Genomic DNA, 17,067 nt, shown 5'->3' on the forward strand with positions numbered 1-17,067 from the left:
GCATATGTTGTGCTACTTGAAGTACTGCGTTCTCTTTCTAACATACTTTTTTCAACCATTTCAGATTTATCTAATGGTATTGAATAAAACTAGCATTTGAAATGTTTGTTGAAAAATTACATGTGATTTCATATAACATCTCTCTTACTCAACAAATTGATAAAAATGAGAAGTATAAAGTATTGAAAATTTTGATTCTGATTATAATTGTTTTCATTAACATTCATGTGTTGAATTTGAACTATGCATGCACTTGTCTGATCTGAATTAATATTTTGATGAAATTTGAGTGTGTTTTTCATAACGCTTACTAACTGTACTGTATATTACCGATTATAGAGAGCAGCTGGTCTGTATCACAAGAACAAGAGCAACGACCAACAGACACGAGTGAATTTTCTCCCAAACCTCCTCCCCGCACAACCACAAAACCTGAACCCTGCATTGATAACTCTGTCAAACAGCCTGAAATTTGTCAACAGCCTGATCAAGAAGACGCACAAGATTATTCAATCAAGAAAAAATTCTGGGAACAAATATCGAGTTCTGGAGAAGCAGAAGTTAAAATTGCCAAACATCCAGAACCAACTGCTCCACCTCCAGTTCCTCGCCCAAGGTCCAGTATAGTATCTTCAGTATCACTATTGAAATCTGAAGCTGAAAGTGACACCGAAACTACTATCACAACTCTTAGTGATTCGACAATTAGATTGAAAAATGTTCAGCAAGATGCCCTCAGTAAGCACTCCTTCACAGGCTCTTCAGATGCTTCTGACAAGGAAGAAGTTTCTGAAACAGATGCCGCAGAATCCATTCTTCCTGTCAGTGTTCCAGCTACAGTGTCATCTGCAGTTGTCGAATCTACTGAAGAACAGGACAAGCAACCCCTACTTTCTAGCAGTAGTGATTCAGAAAGCGAACCTAATCTCAAATCGAAAGATAAACCATCACCAGCTAAGAAGTCATTGTCATTAGATACCGAGAAGAAATCCAAAATTCCTGTGGTTGCCACCAGAAAAACAGTTTATGAGAGATCAGTCTCTCTGCCCACCAGTGACCTTGACTCTTCCATCAGTAGTGTTCGAGCAAAGAAGAGATATTTTGAGGCACAAATCAAAAAGGAGATGGTTGTAGATCAGCTCATGACTCAGTTAGAAGAAGAATCATCTCCAGAGCACAAGTCAATCAATCAAAAAGAAAATGAGAAGCCAACTGCTGATGCTGAAGCAATGGTGAGCCGACAGATACACAGTCACATATTCAGTCATGAAATGGACGAGCAAATTGAATCTCTTGTACCTGAGAGCAAACATATTTTGGAAGCAGAAGAGGCCCTAGTGGGCAAACCAGTGACTGTAACTGAGGTGGCAGAGGTCAATAACAAGGTAGATGCTAGAAGAACAGTCAAACGAACCGATTCGACACTTTTTGAAGCGGAGATTGTCAAGCTTGAACCTGTAATGAAGGAAACAAAGGAAGAATCTTCAATCACCTTGGACAATGTAATTACAAATAATGTGAAAAACATGAAAAATATCTTTGAAAATTTTTCAGAGCAGCCGAGTCTTGAAAAATCAATTACAGAACCCGAAGAATATTCTTCTGCAGAAACTAAAAGGATATTTGATGAGCAAAATATCTGTAATGATTTTATTGAAGAAAAAACATCAACATCCCTCTCTTCAATGCCAGAAAAATTGGAATTCGGAAGTGGAGATCTTCCCAATCAAACATCTGATTCAATGGAAGTGCACATAGATAAAAGTGAAATTGAAGAGTCTGAGAAAGAAAAAGATACTGAAGAAATGTTGAAACAGGAAGAATATTCAAACCTAGTCAAGGACAAAATCATGCTTGAAGAAGATGAACCTATACCATCCATTACTGTAACCCTATCTGGTAAGCAGAGAACAGATAGCTATAGCCCAGCAGATAGTGAAGATAACCAATCTGAGGCCGACATTGTCCCAGAGCACTCCAGTACTGAAGAGAAAGCTCAGAAGGTGTTGGAATCTCAATTAAAATTCGCAAAAACTTCATCTGAAAGTCGAGAGCCATGTGTACATACTCCTGAAGAGCACTTCCCGGACACTGTATGGGAGGTTCCTGTACAGCAAGAGCCTGAAACATCTGAGCAGGAAGTTGCTCATGACATACCAATAGAAAGTCAAATTATAGTTGAAAAAGATGAGGAAGACTCTTTGTCTTCAGACATCAAGCAATTCCAGAGCATCCTCAATAAGAACAAAATTAGCATCTCAGAAGAAGAGGCAAGAGAAATTGCAGAGCAGGTTGTAGAATATATAGAAGCAAAAATAGCTGAGAAGAATATTATAATAAACGACGCAAAAGTCAATATTGGCTCAATGAACAAAGAAGTTACTGAGTATTTCAAGCAACTATCCACAGAAGACGTAGATGAAAAACTTATAGAATCCGTTATAGCTAAGAAACAGAGAGAACAGATCATGAAAGCATCTAGAAAAGATACAACAACATCAAGCATGGAAATAACTGATGAGGATCTTCGTAGTAGCGGCGTTGATATGGATATCTCCCTTATTGATAGTTTCCCATCAAAATTGAAGCACCTTGATGAGAAGAGTGAAACCGATGAAGCTAGTGGATGAGAAAACATAAAACTGGAATTAATTCTGCAGAAAGAGTGAGCAGTAGATATGAGAGACGTTCTGGAACTGATTATGAACCATATTCCAGTTCTGGTGAAAGTCATTATCAATCTTTTGAGCAAACTTCTGAAAGCATGCGAACTCCAAGTAGGCCATGCTCTTCTGATATAGAAGGACTGATGGTGGGTGTAGCTGGAACAACTGGCTCTTCAGAATATGAATCAGCAATTTCACATGAAGCATCTGCACAGTCAGGAACATCTCATGAATTTCACACAGCAGTAAGCTCTTTGAGTTCAAGAGAATCAATGAAATCCCTTGATTCTGAAAGCTCAGGTAATCTAGCAAGTGTTGAAATTTCTAGTGAAGCTTCTGAAACTCTCGTACCTTCAGCAATGGAACTTGAAAGAGATATGGAAGGGGTAACAGGGCCAGTCAGTGACTATTACTCTCCACCCAGCCGAAGATTCACTGAACCTTATGAAATGGATATTCCACATCATGTCATACGAGGAGAATCACCACATAACATTCGTAGTATGTCTGATGAAAAGGACTCTGCCAGCTTTGATAATTCTGCTGATGATCTAATTTCAGAAGAGGATATAGAATTAGAGAAAGATAAAATTGATGATGGTATACCAACAAAAATGAAAAGATCTCATGAGATGATATTCCAACCAGATTTACGACCTGCTTCTGATAGTCCTGTCACTGAGATAACAGATGATAAACTAGCATCCAGTCTTGAAGAAGCAACAAGTGTAATCAGTAGTATGTCAAGTGTCTCTGACAATGCAGTAAAAACAGTTTTGGAAATATCAAGAACCGAATCAGATAGGATGGATGGATCAGTGACATCGGATCAGTTGAGTCTGACTGTTTCAGGCACTTCAGAGCAGCTTAGTTTGTCATCTGAGTCACATGAGGAGCCCATACTACAAAAAATAAATAGAATAGAGTCATCAACATCTACTCAGCCCACCACTTATACTGATAGTGTGTCTTCTGTAACAATAACAACATCAATGATAAAAGAACAAGGAATTCAAAGTGTATGCACACAAGTTACCTCTCAGTCAGAAACAAGTAAGTCAGCGTCTGAAGATGTCATACAAACTGTTTGTCATACCAATGGTCCTTCTGCTGTCCAATACAAAACCGAATATGATGAAATCAAAGAACCAAGAAAGAAACCTGGTCATCGTAGGAATGAGAGTACAACTTTCAAACCATCCATGATTCCAGTTCTCAGCAAGAAGAGTGATTCAAAGTCTCCAAAATCAGTAGAGGGAATATTAAGCGGTTATACCATTGAAGACACTGCTGAAAGTGATAAATATGGAATTTTATCAAATCTTACAACTAAGGAGGGGCGAAATGATGAGAAAAAAGATATTGATGAGTCTGAAAAATTGGAAGAAGAATCCTATCAGACAGAAGCTGATCAGGGCTTCCATCGTGAAATGAGGGAGGCTCGTCTTACAATGGACGATTCAGCTTTTTGTGCTGGAGATGAGCATGAGGAGACAAAAGAGTCTCCTGCTAGTCGTCCACAATCACAAGTCAGTAAATCAGACTCAGAAGGAGGGCAAAGACATATGTCTTCAGAAATATCTGATGATAGACCAGACTCTGAATTGATTGAACTCATGAAACAATGTTCATCAGATACTAATATTGATGATCCCATAGAAAGACCACGGACACCTGAGCCACCTGAAGAGCCTGAAATCAAGGATGATACACCTGAATTCTCATCAGAAGCTCAAGCATCTATAACTGAACTTGAACTTGAATATTGTGGGGCCTTCAGTCGATCTATTGAATATGAAGCACATGTGAGTCCAATACATGAAAAGCCATACATATCATTTGAAGCCCAGGATCATCAGGATGATATGGCAGAGGCTGAAGCTGCATTCCACATGGTCCCACATATCTCTCCAACAATTCCCTCTGTCTTACCAGCCACCATCCCAGAAGACCCTATAGCTGAAAAGCATGAGCTTGAAACACGTGAGATGGCTCTAAAAGAAGAAATGAGGCGCAGATCCATCCTTGCTGAAGCCACATCACCAGGATCAATACCAGACATCACAGTCACACAACATATGGCACCACTAGTTGACAGGGAGTTCCACTATCCTGACCTGGAGTTAGAAGCAGAAGAAGTAGCAGCTACAGGTTCAAAGGAAGAGTCCACTCCAGATACTCCTGCATCATTATCCAGTAAAGCATCCACCGAAAGTGAAGCTGATCAAGGGCGTGAATACATCATAGATGAACCAGATGGTGAAGATTATATTGCTGAAGAACCAGACACTGCTGAATTATCTATGACAACTGAGGATAAAACTGAAATGGAAACTAAACATGAGACAATGATTGAGAGGGACTCTGCAACAAATTCTCCTGGAAGTGATTCTTTTGAACTTTTGGAGAAACCTGACTTAGCTGATGATTTTGTCATAATAGAAGAAGTAGGGAAAGAAGCACAAGAGCAAGATGTTGAGGGGAAAAGTGTTAGAATTGGACCAAGAAGGATTATCAAAAAATCAATTCCTGATGATGAAGTTAAATCTCCTCCTGCACCAGCAACAAAAATGACTGATCTGAAATACTACCCACCTGTGAAAGATGATCTTGGCCCATTCCCATTTGAATCTGAGAGTCCTCCCACTGGAGATGATGTGCAGCAGAGTGCAGAATCTGAAGAAGGATCCCCACCATCTGATGAGGTTCAAACCTATGAAAATGAAGTTGAAGCAGGAAAGAAGTGGATTGAAATGCAATTTCAAGGGGAGCAAGCTGCAGCAGTATATGGATATGAGTTTGAGCATGGACCTTTGGAAGACATCAAAGAGGAGGAAGCCACTGATTTTGAAAGCAGCAGTAAGATTGGTAGTGTTGGCAGTCAAGTGAGTCATTCTGTGGGCAGCTTTGGAAGTGTGAAAGAATCTCTGAGCAGCACACCAGATTATGATGTTCTAGCTGGAAGGAAATATTTTACTAGATCAGGAGAGCATGATGATGTATCAATGAGCTCTTTGCAAGAATTTGAGAGAATAGAACATATGATTGCTTTGGAATCAACAAAAAATAAATCATTAGGCTCACAAGACTCTTTGAGTGGTAGCGGTGGCAGTAGTAGGAAGCATGGCACTAACAGAAGTGGAGGAGATGACATTTCCCTCTCTTCACTCAAGGAATTTGAAGGACTAGAAATGGCTTGCATAGCTGCTGAAAAAATTGAAAGTAAAGCAAAAGAAGAAGAAGCTCTGCTTTCTGAGATTGAAGAAGGGCATGAAAGTCAAGCTTCTGAGTCAGAAAGCTGTGAAACAATCTCAGCTGGTGGTATAAAAGGAGGAGACTCTGATTCAGATGACTATGAGAAAAGAATGTTCGAAATCGATGAAATAATCAAGCAGGCGCAAACCAATGTTGAACGCTTTACAGATCTCAAAGATGCAACAGAAGTCAGTTTTCTTGATAAAACAGAAAGTGTAGGTCGAGGTGATTCCTTGGAAGAAGTTGCTAAAGTTCCTGATCTTGATCTAGATCAACCTCTACACTCAGCATCTTCAGCTTCTAAAGCATATGATAGTAGTAGTTATACCAAGCACTGGGTTGATGAGAATAGGCAAACAACAGATTCTTTGGAAAGAGTAGAAAAGTTGAAAATTGAACCTGACCAATTCACAATCAGCACTGATTCTCTAGATATGAAAACAGGTGATAAAACATCAGCTGACGCCATGTCAGCCAGCACAGATTCAATAGAATATCAACTTCAGCAGAAAAAATCCAAAGGTAGGAGTGAAATTATGACTGATTCTATTGAACTATCCAATAAATCAAACATCATGAGTGACTCTCTTGATTTAGACACTGTCAAACATACCGATTCAATAGAAGATGATGATGAAGCGTGTGGAAACGCTGCTGGTGTACATGATCAGAGCAGCTCTAGTGGGAGGGAAGGAGATCTGAGCTCCTCAGGAAAAGAAGATAGTGGAGAGAACAACAGGATACCACCCCCTAGAGCTGAGTTGATGTTGGGGAGTACTGACTCATTGGAGCCGACCAGTTCCACTGCCACACATGCTACTTATCATTATGAGACAGACTCGATCATGTCGTCCAGTTTCACAAGTGGAGGATCTAATACTATGGTTTCCAGTACAGAAACTTTGGATGCCGCTGCAAGAGCTGAAGTTTGGTTTGAGGACGGTAAGCCGTATGTAACTGAAGTAATTGAACCGGAAACTGATGAAGATTTCTCCCACATCATTCACCGCACCGTAGAGCTTCCGCCAGAGATTCACAAAGTAACATTCCAAGGCCCCGATGCTGACAAGGCGTTAAGAGAGTATGTGGAGAAATTCGGGCCTGGAGAAGATATGTCAGAAACTCAACATGTAGATGAGCATGGAAATGTGCACATAAAACGGGTTGTTCAGCGACGAGTTGTCATCAAACCGGAGCAAATGAGTGGCGCCGCTGCTGGCCTATCGGGTCCTGAACTAGAGCAATACATAAAACATCTTTCCGAAGAACAAATGCTGGGTGAAATGGAACCACTTGAAGAGCAGACAGGCATGACAGAGTCAGATTACTCGCACCTCATATCCTCAGCCTCCTCTCCTCCCCATTCATCTGAAAGCCATCAAGAATACTTTTCCCGTCACATTGTCTCCCGATCCTCAGTCTCTACTCCCTCCACTTCCATCACAACCACCAAAAAAGAGATATCTCTTATCCAACAAAAAGGTAGAATTCCTTGTTACTATTGTAATTTCAAATCCTTTCTTTGTTGATCCTTTTAGTTTGATCGTTCTTATGACCAATAATAAAATTAAAAATGTGAAATATTTTACAGTATTCCTAATAAAGCTGATGAATGGATCATTACAATCATAGTGCAATCACTATGAATACGTTGTCAAGCTCTAGCAAAATTTTATTCTACAGTTCACTTGACAATAATTTGTACTTACTTTATACTACCTACATTATAGTAATTCAGTATAGAATATCTGCAACAGTCATGGAACTTTCACATTTCAACTATAAGAAGAATGCCTTTCGATTTGTATTACAAATTCACAGCTATTGATATCCGGACTCAATTATTTGACAAACCAGCCACAAATAACCACCGTAATTCTTCGAAATTTGTTTCAAAAACTTTTCAATTTTTTAAAAATTTGTTTTTAAAATGTGTTACAGAAATAATATTCATGTAATTTCGTATTGATCTGATAATAAATCATAGTAAGGACATTTAATTTACTTAAAAATACAAGCAACAATTATCTATCATGAAACATCACAAAAGCCTTCTCTAGCATCACCTTATCATTTCTCACTCACTATAAACAAGAAAAGTCAAAATGTTTCACATTATTTGCACTCTATTGTTGGTCATAAACACTGCATGCATGTTTATGTTCTGGAATGTTCTTTTTGCTGATGTTTTTGATTGGGAAAAATAACCATATAGTTTGATGCAAAAAATTGTGGCTTTTAAATGTTTCAATTTAAACATTGTTTCAATTTAAGTTTAAAAGCACACGATTGACCTATTTTTACGAAATTATGAACTTATTCATTCTCATACAATATGCAATATAATATTATACCTACGAACTTACTAGAAGCTCACATGAAAATATTATACTTCCAAGAAAACCCTGAATTCACTGAAATAAAACTATTAATTTAACTGTGCAGTGAAATAGATATACAAATCGTATTATTAACGGATTAATTTATGAAGGTTTAAAATTATTTTATTGGTACCAAACGTTCTAAAACTATTTAGTTAACTTTGATACACGTTGGAAAATTGAAAATAATTCTTAGTATGAGAAATAAATAATATATTATTGAAACAATATAGAGTACCGTATATGATTTACATAATCTTGGTATAATGTAGGTTTCGATAATAATTATTGTTTTAAGTTAACAGTTTCAGAGTACACTACATTTGACATTATTTGTGATAATGTTCATAATAGTTGCAATTATAATGTTGCATACTTATATTGAGGTATACTACCTTTTTCATTTGACAGTTATTTTTCAGTCGCAAAATATTGGGTTAATGCATGATCTCAATCTGAGAAAATACTCTTTTGCTCTTTTGACATGAATTGGAAGATCAGTAGATGAAATTATAAACCAAGTTTCATACAAGATTGATGGGTTTGTTTTGATGAAACAATAGCAAAACATACATATATGCTATGTTTTGTAAATCCTGTATTCAAACTAAGAAAATCCACCTAACTAGTCATTGAGAGATGAGAGTTAATGTACGCATGGAAATAAAGCTCACGATAGTAATTAAAATACTGTGGATAGTCTATACATGAATGCAGTATGTGACATATTATCGGAATAATTCTTGCAGATCATTCAGGTAGCCTATACATAAAGCTGTTTATTAGAACTATAGATTAATCAACTAGAGTAATTGGAATTATATGTTTTTACTTCTTTACAAATGATTAATTGCTTTAATCAGCTTATGATAAGTTATGGATCAAATGAGCATTAATAATTCCCTAAAGAATGAATTTAATATTATTTCAGGAGAAAAATCACCTAGTGGAGAGGTCAAAGCACCAGCTGCCAGCTCCGGAGAACCTGCAGGAACAAGAGGTAGGAATTATTTTGCCAACTAATCTAATTTTATTGCACATTACTTTTCTAAGGCTTTAGTGCACGGCGGTAGACTGCAGAAAAGCTTTCTACGAAAATGTTTAATTGTCAAATAATTTTGCAGAATTGTTTGCTACGCATAAAATTTATAATGTTATCCGAATTATATTATAAATTTGCTTGGCTTTTGAAGATGAAAAAATTACCTGTACGACTATGAGGTTTATATCGATAATGAGGATTATTACAAGATTATTTGGCATTTATCATTCTGATTCATTCAAATTAGTCATATAATCAGATTGTGATACCATATAGAATAACATTTACAAAGAAGGTTAACTGATTATATTATTATTATTAACCCATTTTAAAATTCAATGAATTTAGAAAGATGTAATTTCCTTAGTTACGGTAATTTTGTTTATCAATAGACTATTATTAAAAACCTCAGTAGGGTACATTAGTAGGGTAATGAGAATGAGCATCTCCCATTATTTGAATTCCCAGTTACATGTATAAGAATGACAGAATCCATAATATTCTCCAATCGTTCTTAATATGAGTATACACGCTCGAAGTAGCTGAAGAGGCAGAAGTGGGATTAAATATAAAAAGGGTACTTGACGATCTTTATCTCAATTCAATAATATTGTTAATATTGTAGTAGCCTATTATAGTAGCCATTTGAACGAGAAGTGAGTATTGCCACTAGCCGATTTGTTGCATTTTGATCCATCCAGCTGGATTAATTCAGTTGAAGCTTTTACTGTTTAAACTGCTCTAAGTATCCTTTTTATTCTCATATTCATTTTTAATTTAATTGTCGACATACTTTAGCACTCAGGGTCAGGCCATTTTCACGTTTCAAAATGAATGAATATTGCACCAAGTGCTGAAACATGTCATGTGAAAAAGTTGTAGGCCTATCAAGTGTTTCATTTTACAATATATTGAGTAGCCCTAAAAGATACAATACACAATAATAATGATATTCCTAATATAATTATATTTTGAATTCTATACAAGTCTTCTTAACTGTAAACAGATTTCAACCAACTATTGTCGAGAGTATAAATATATTTTAACATAAAGATAGTAAGATATAATGAACACCAATATACAATAAATGTTTATGAAATATTTCTAATAAACTATACATTAGGACTATACTATTTTTGTATGCATTAATAGTGTCATAATGTGGACAAAACGCAATGACTCATTTATGCCTTTCCTGCTTCTAAAGACGTCTCTTTTCTATTTCCACTGTGCCATTGTTTCTTCAAATATGCCGGGAGTATGCTAAACATAGTATCTAGTATTCAAGCACCCCAAAAGCAACGGAACATTATTTGTAAATGTTGAATAGGATAATTATTTTTGAAAAAACTCTGATTATTCACTTATCTCATAAATAATACGAGAAATTCAAGATTTATCATGCATGATGTGGGAAAGTTGACGCTTTTTAGTACTAAATTTACCCAATCCAACAGCTTTCATAGTCAATTAGGAAGGAATAATTCACGCTAACATGCTTGAAGTAAACAACGTATGCCAAATATGTATTGTGATATAGTGTTGTGTGGGAGTGTATGTAGAATATACAAGAATCCAGTTAGTATGAATGTATTTGTACATTGCTTCTAGAACGTTAAGCTGCTTTGATTAGTATTTATTGATTGTGCTTAATGTGAAAGCTTATTAACTGATTTTGCTGCTGCTTTGTGCTTTAATTGTATTTATAGTGTCCAGTGTGAGAACTCAAAGGCCCTCTCTCAAGTATGACATTAGCATGGACGAAGATCCCGAATTCGATCCAAGGGAGCACGACTGGAGATTTAACCTGGAGCCTCATTTTGGTTAGTTAGTCATCCACCTGTCAACAATCTAATTACCAGACTTCAATTCTTCAATTATCTTCTTCACCTTCGCACTTGAATCCTCTTCTCACCAAAGTGAATCTATAGTTCACTGGCCTACCGTCTTCGCTCTAATTCTGTTCGTCTAATTAAAATTTAATTAGTATTTCAGTCCCCCTTTTCAATTTCAGCCGTTTCTATGAAAATATTTTTTCCTATTGTAGTCTTTCTAGCCTTAGTAATATTTCTGTTCCTATATGAACTTCCCAGTTTGTGATTCACCCAACACCCTATTTTACTATCGTCTGCTGAGAAATTCACAAATAGAATATAGTGTTGCAAGAGAAATGAATAATTTTCTTTTTTTCTTTAAGGACCACTTTTTAATATAAATAAAAATATATATCTGAGTACCCTTTTCAAATTATTTCGTCACCACATGTTTCGGCTACTAATGCCATTTTCAAGTCTTGAAATGATTTAAAAAGGGTATACTCAGATTTATATTTTTATTTATGAAATGAATAAAATATGGTCAGTTCCACATATAGAGCTGCATGGGAAACTATAGAGTACCTTTGTATAACCGACTATATCTTATTCATCCCAACTTGATTTATAGATAATATATCTCTGTCTGGTGGAAATCTGTTAATGTTTTCTTTGAACTTCGCCCTCCTTTCTATTATTTTCAATACTTTAAAATTTCATTTTCAATCTCCTTCAAACCACTTTGAAATGTGGCATAAAAATCTTCTTATCTTTTCAAATAAGCTACGGTACCTCTATTTGTCTTCAATCTATTTCCACCACTGTGTCTCACACTTCGACGTCTGGCTCACTACACTTCTTTGCTAAAAAAATCTGTTCGATTTTTCTTTTTCTGTCAATTTTTTCTAATTTCGTAGTGCATATTGCAACTCATCACCATCATCTACTCCTTCTATTTATAATGTTATTTTTGAAATCGAGGTTTTTTCTCGATGCTATGCTTGTAGTTTATGTTATATGTGTTGTATGTTTTTATGTAGCAGGAAAATATTGAGGTGGAAAACATGGACTACAAAATTACAGTGAATGGAGGTCTGAATAGATTATAAAGTATTACAGTATTCAAATCTTTCCATTAACGTGTTTCCTCATTAGGCTATCTTATACCGAAAACATATAATGGTACAGTTAAAACCTATCTGTTTCATTTGAAAAATCATAGTCATCTACAATATTTGAGAGAGGAAAAGCACAAGGTTACCTTATTTATTCTCTCCCTATCATTTTGATGATGTACTTATTGTTTGAATCAATAAAGAATAAAGTATACAGTATAATCGATGTGTAATATTCATACCGTACCGGTACTAATGAATTGAATTTTACATAGAATTACTAGTACCCTAAATTCTTTTTTCTTGAAGTCACTTGAATTAAGTCATTTTCATGTGTTCAAATGAATTACATTATCAGGAAGTAATCAACCACAGTTTTCTAATTAATGCCACTCATTCATACTTATGAATGACACTCATTCAAGTGCTTAAATTCAAGTGCCACTCATTCATACTTATAATTGGTGTAACAGGTATTATCGTTTGACAGTAACAAATCAATATTCAGAGGAGATGGGGAAATAATGTGGATCGTTAATTTCTCTTCAATTCTCTAACAAAAAATAATGACTTGTCCCAAAAAATAATTCAACATATTATAGACTACGTTGTATGATGTATTAAAACTATCACAACATTTGAAGTATATAAAAAATGTGTAAAGCAGTAGATTGTGACTCATTATCAGACAAATATAAGATCTCTGTTTAAATCCTATATTTCAAATTGATACGTAGAAAATCAGATTGATTTTAGAAATGAATTACAAATTTACAAATTGTATTAACTAACGTAATCATATTCTCTTTCAGAGGGAGATGAATCGCCTGATGATAAAGTAGCCCCTGACAATTCCAGCATCACAGATAAACTCCTAGCGTAAGTTTCATTCATACTGGTTATTAGTACCGTATTGTCTCTTTTCTGTTTGGTGCTACTTGTAGTAGAAATAGAAATCTCAGTACCCTTTTTTGAAATATTTTATCACAACATGTTTCAACATTCTCAGAATTAATGAAACATGTTGTGATAAAATATTAAAAAAAAAAGGTACTGAGATTTTTATTTCTATTGATATTAAAAGTAGCCTACTAAGGTAGCCTATATTTGTAAAACCAAAAAATTAATATTCATCAGAGCAACTGATAATAGAAGAATGATCGAAATTATTAGAACAATTAATTATGATCCAACTTATTGACAATATTTTTTTTAAATAGAACAATGAATAATATGATCCAACTAGACAATAAATTGTTCATAAAAATTGTAAGATATATATTATTTAGTTTGATTTGATTTTCTATTACACAATAATTCTATTTCTCATTTTTTGTCAAATTATCCACATAGATGTTTTTCTATTATTGTATAAATTATTTTTTCTAATGTTGTATATTATTTATATATATTTTTGCTGGTATCTGTTTTTCTATGTTATTTTTATGTAAAATTAGTGTTGTACCGTTAGAATTCGAATAAATAAATACAAATACAAACAATTAGGCGAAAAGCATTGCTACCCTCGAACTTTGTTGAACTTGATAATGTGATTGTGTTTAAATTGTTGATGAATATTGAACTCATTGAAGCCTTACGCACACCATTGCGAATCGTATGACGGTCGTATGTTGTTGTGAAGTGGTGGTTGAATGTTTAAATTAGTTGCCGTCACAGTCATACAATTCAAAACGATGTGCGCGAGGCTTCAATAAGTTGAAGCATGCTATTCTATTAATTAAAGTACCTATTTTTTTTTTCATTTTAAAAATCATAGTTCTCTACAATATTCTGCAGCTCAAAGTAATCATGAGAGTGTACAGCATGAATGAAAAGCTACATTTTTTATGAGAGTGAGGAGGAATAGGAAGAAAGGCATTTATGTCTTTCATAGTACCTACGGTACCTATTTTGTTCACGTTGTAGCTTAAATAATTCAACTCATTTGAAACACATATGTGTTATGTAATAATTCAATTTCATGATTCATTGCTACTGTATTGAAAATGTATCATCCTGTATTCCATTCGATTCTGTTATGTTAATATGTAACCTTAGTCTTGCCTAATTCTCAGTTCATTTAATGACTAAAGTGCATCATTATAATTTATCATGTGACAATAAGAGTATTTATACACCTGTTGATTTTGTTTTGATTTTGATTTGAGTTTACAAACTTCAATTTCACAAAGCTTTGAATATTTTTTACAGATCTGGTGCCACAGGAGCTAACACAACCAGTTCATCAAAATAAAAGGCGAATTTTCAGTACAACGTACCTCTTGCTTGATGAAAATTATTGGACTTTGGTACTGCTGATCTTTGATTCCTTTTCATTTATGAGCTGGTTTGAAATGTACACATCATATGGATCATCTTTATCATGTTAATATTCCAAGTAATCTGTTGTTATTCGAATAATAATATTATTCACGTTTTGGATTTGCTTGGTTTATTTTAGCTACAAATTGATTGTAATATGATGTGTTGAAAATAATGTCTTTATAGTGATTGATTGAAATGGGAATATTTCTTAAACTATAAAAATAATGATAAGAGTATATTCTTCAGCTTTCTAGTCAATATTAGTTTTATGATAAAAATGTGAATGTTTCATTTATAAAAACAATATTATAGTGTTAGAGTTCACCCTCACTCATGCTTTTGAAAACTAAACCCATCTAACTTATCATGTATTATATTATCTATGTATTAAATATATAATACGAAGATCAGTGATGAGAAGAAGGCGACTGATATAAGTCTTATTGAAGTATAAATATACAATATATTAAATCTATATAGCCTATTTCTTTCGAAATGAGTTATCCTGATTAGGCTACTATATTGGAACTTATAATCAAATATACGATATTTGAAGATTGTATCTTGTTTGGATATCTGAAAATAATTATGCTGTTGTATGTATTTGAATGAAATGAGCCTCCTAACAAGGAAGGTTCCTTGAATCAGATGGAACCACTCTTCTGAAACACCAATTCAATATTTCTCTCTTGATGCCATAGTTATGAACTTCACTTTCATTTCAGTAATTTTGGTGTTCAGACCTTCATCAATTGGATTGTGATTGGTACTTTTCAAATAGAAAATTTGGGGTTTTTTCGAAGTGATGATATGCGAGCAAGTTGTTTATATTTTTGGGCCTGAACGAGAAATATATTTTGATAAAAGAGAGTAAATCTAACAAAAAAAAAACATGTAGGTAGCAACAATATTATAAGATTGTGAATAATATTTGCACTGAAAATGAATTAACTGGGACAATATTATTGATTAGATGGAAGAGGATTGGATGCTTGAACTTTTCATGCTTGCAAGTCATTGTATGCCAATGAAAAATAAATTCTTAGCCAATTCAATTTTGATCACTAACAATCATTCTAGTTCATCTTACATTTCTGATGTGTTTGAATTATACCAACTGTATCTTATCAAATTATTATAATATCTAACACATTCAAGTATATATATACAATTACTATGAAACTATGTTTATATAGATTATAAAACGAAAGTTAATGATGTTGAACTGTATAATCGGCTTAGAAATGATTGACTGAAAGTAGCTGTTGGTGGTGAGAAACTTTACTTAGATCAGAATCAGTTTTATCTCATTAAGTAATAGAACTTATGTAACTTACTCGTTTTCATAAAATGCATTCACTTGATTGATGATCAAGTATTTATAAGCTAACTGTTTTATAAAGTCTCACTGTAGAATATCACATTCAAATAACATTATTGCATTGAAATAAATTAATTGTAGGTGATGCTGGGAAATTAACTCTTGCATTGCTATTCAGATTGGAGTTGAATTAGATAGGAAAAAATATTTATAATGATAGTGATGCAAAAGCTAATTAATATAAATAAGCTTATATGATATACTTACTTCTCAATTATTCATTTTGGATCAAGTATATTGCCATCACTGCTTTAGAAAGCAGGATGGTAATTGAATGGGTATGATACATAAATATTTAAATTTAATCGCCCAGCTCTCATTATTAACATGTATCGATTTCTTCTTTTAAAATAGGCTATATTCAGGTATATATGTAACTATTTAGAATTCAATGGTAAAAGTTTCTCATTGGTGAAATTATAATTATTCAATAAAATTGATAAGGATATAAAGTTGAAAATTTGTTATTAATGTTAGACATGTTACACATGTTCTTCAGAATTGAATTCAAATTTGTTTTATTTTTACTACCGTATTGAAAATATTGTAAAAACCTATTTACCTGTATATGTTATTTTGTTTTAGCTAGAATACTAGAATATAAATTGAATATGAATAGTGTTTTTCATGTCGAATGTATTCACATTTTGTAACTGACATCTTGCTTTCCGCTCTTAAACGGTCGAATCTATAGCAGAGAATTTTAATGTTGGCCAATAGAAGCTAATCGGAGAAATTCATGTCCTGCCACTTTTTTTACATAACTTAGATAACTTTATTAAGAGTTGGTGATTTAGCATCAAGTCTCTCGATCACTCGATATTAACTGAACGCTAATTATTGTAATTGCTAACACGTAAATAAAGTGTAGTGTTATTTTTTGACATATTTATTACATTTTAACAAGAACTGCTTCAATGAAATGATTCATCATTGTATTAATTTTTAAGACAATTGTGTACAGTTGATGAAGATAAATGGATGAGAGACATTCGTCTTTGATTGTATGTTTGTACTAATAGGTGGGGACAGGAATAAAAATTATATAAGTGCCCTGAAAATAAAATGTGTGTATTTTTTCCCTTCCA

At 34.0% G+C, this 17,067-nt stretch overlaps 2 protein-coding genes across 2 annotated transcripts in view; both read left to right on the forward strand.

The window, feature by feature from the left end:
* LOC111064087 overlaps positions 1-2,636 on the forward strand; it is a 15,908-nt gene extending 13,272 nt beyond the window's left edge. Inside the window, exon 4 of the mRNA XM_039420486.1 lies at positions 340-2,636. Coding sequence (XP_039276420.1) covers positions 340-2,630 — 2,291 coding nt within the window. The 3' untranslated portion in view covers positions 2,631-2,636. The remainder of the gene's footprint in view (positions 1-339) is intronic.
* On the forward strand, positions 2,630-15,500 carry LOC111064080. Its single transcript, XM_039420487.1, has 4 exons — positions 2,630-7,403; positions 9,234-9,302; positions 13,086-13,152; positions 14,485-15,500. Exons 1-4 carry the CDS (start codon positions 2,765-2,767, stop codon positions 14,525-14,527), a joined length of 4,818 nt encoding a protein of 1,605 aa, XP_039276421.1. The 5' UTR covers positions 2,630-2,764; the 3' UTR covers positions 14,528-15,500.
* The last annotated feature ends 1,567 nt before the right edge of the window (positions 15,501-17,067 follow it).

The sequence above is a fragment of the Nilaparvata lugens genome, chromosome 2 (genome assembly GCF_014356525.2).
Source record: "Nilaparvata lugens isolate BPH chromosome 2, ASM1435652v1, whole genome shotgun sequence".
NCBI classification, from domain to species: Eukaryota; Metazoa; Arthropoda; class Insecta; order Hemiptera; family Delphacidae; genus Nilaparvata; species Nilaparvata lugens.

Coding starts and splice junctions, on each gene's coding strand:
- LOC111064080 (XM_039420487.1), top strand. CDS start 2,765: ATGCGAACTCCAAGTAGGCCATGCTCTTCTGATATAGAAGGACTGATG. Junction 7,404..9,233: donor ATCTCTTATCCAACAAAAAG/GTAGAATTCCTT, acceptor ATATTATTTCAG/GAGAAAAATCACCTAGTGGA. Junction 13,153..14,484: donor ATCACAGATAAACTCCTAGC/GTAAGTTTCATT, acceptor TATTTTTTACAG/ATCTGGTGCCACAGGAGCTA.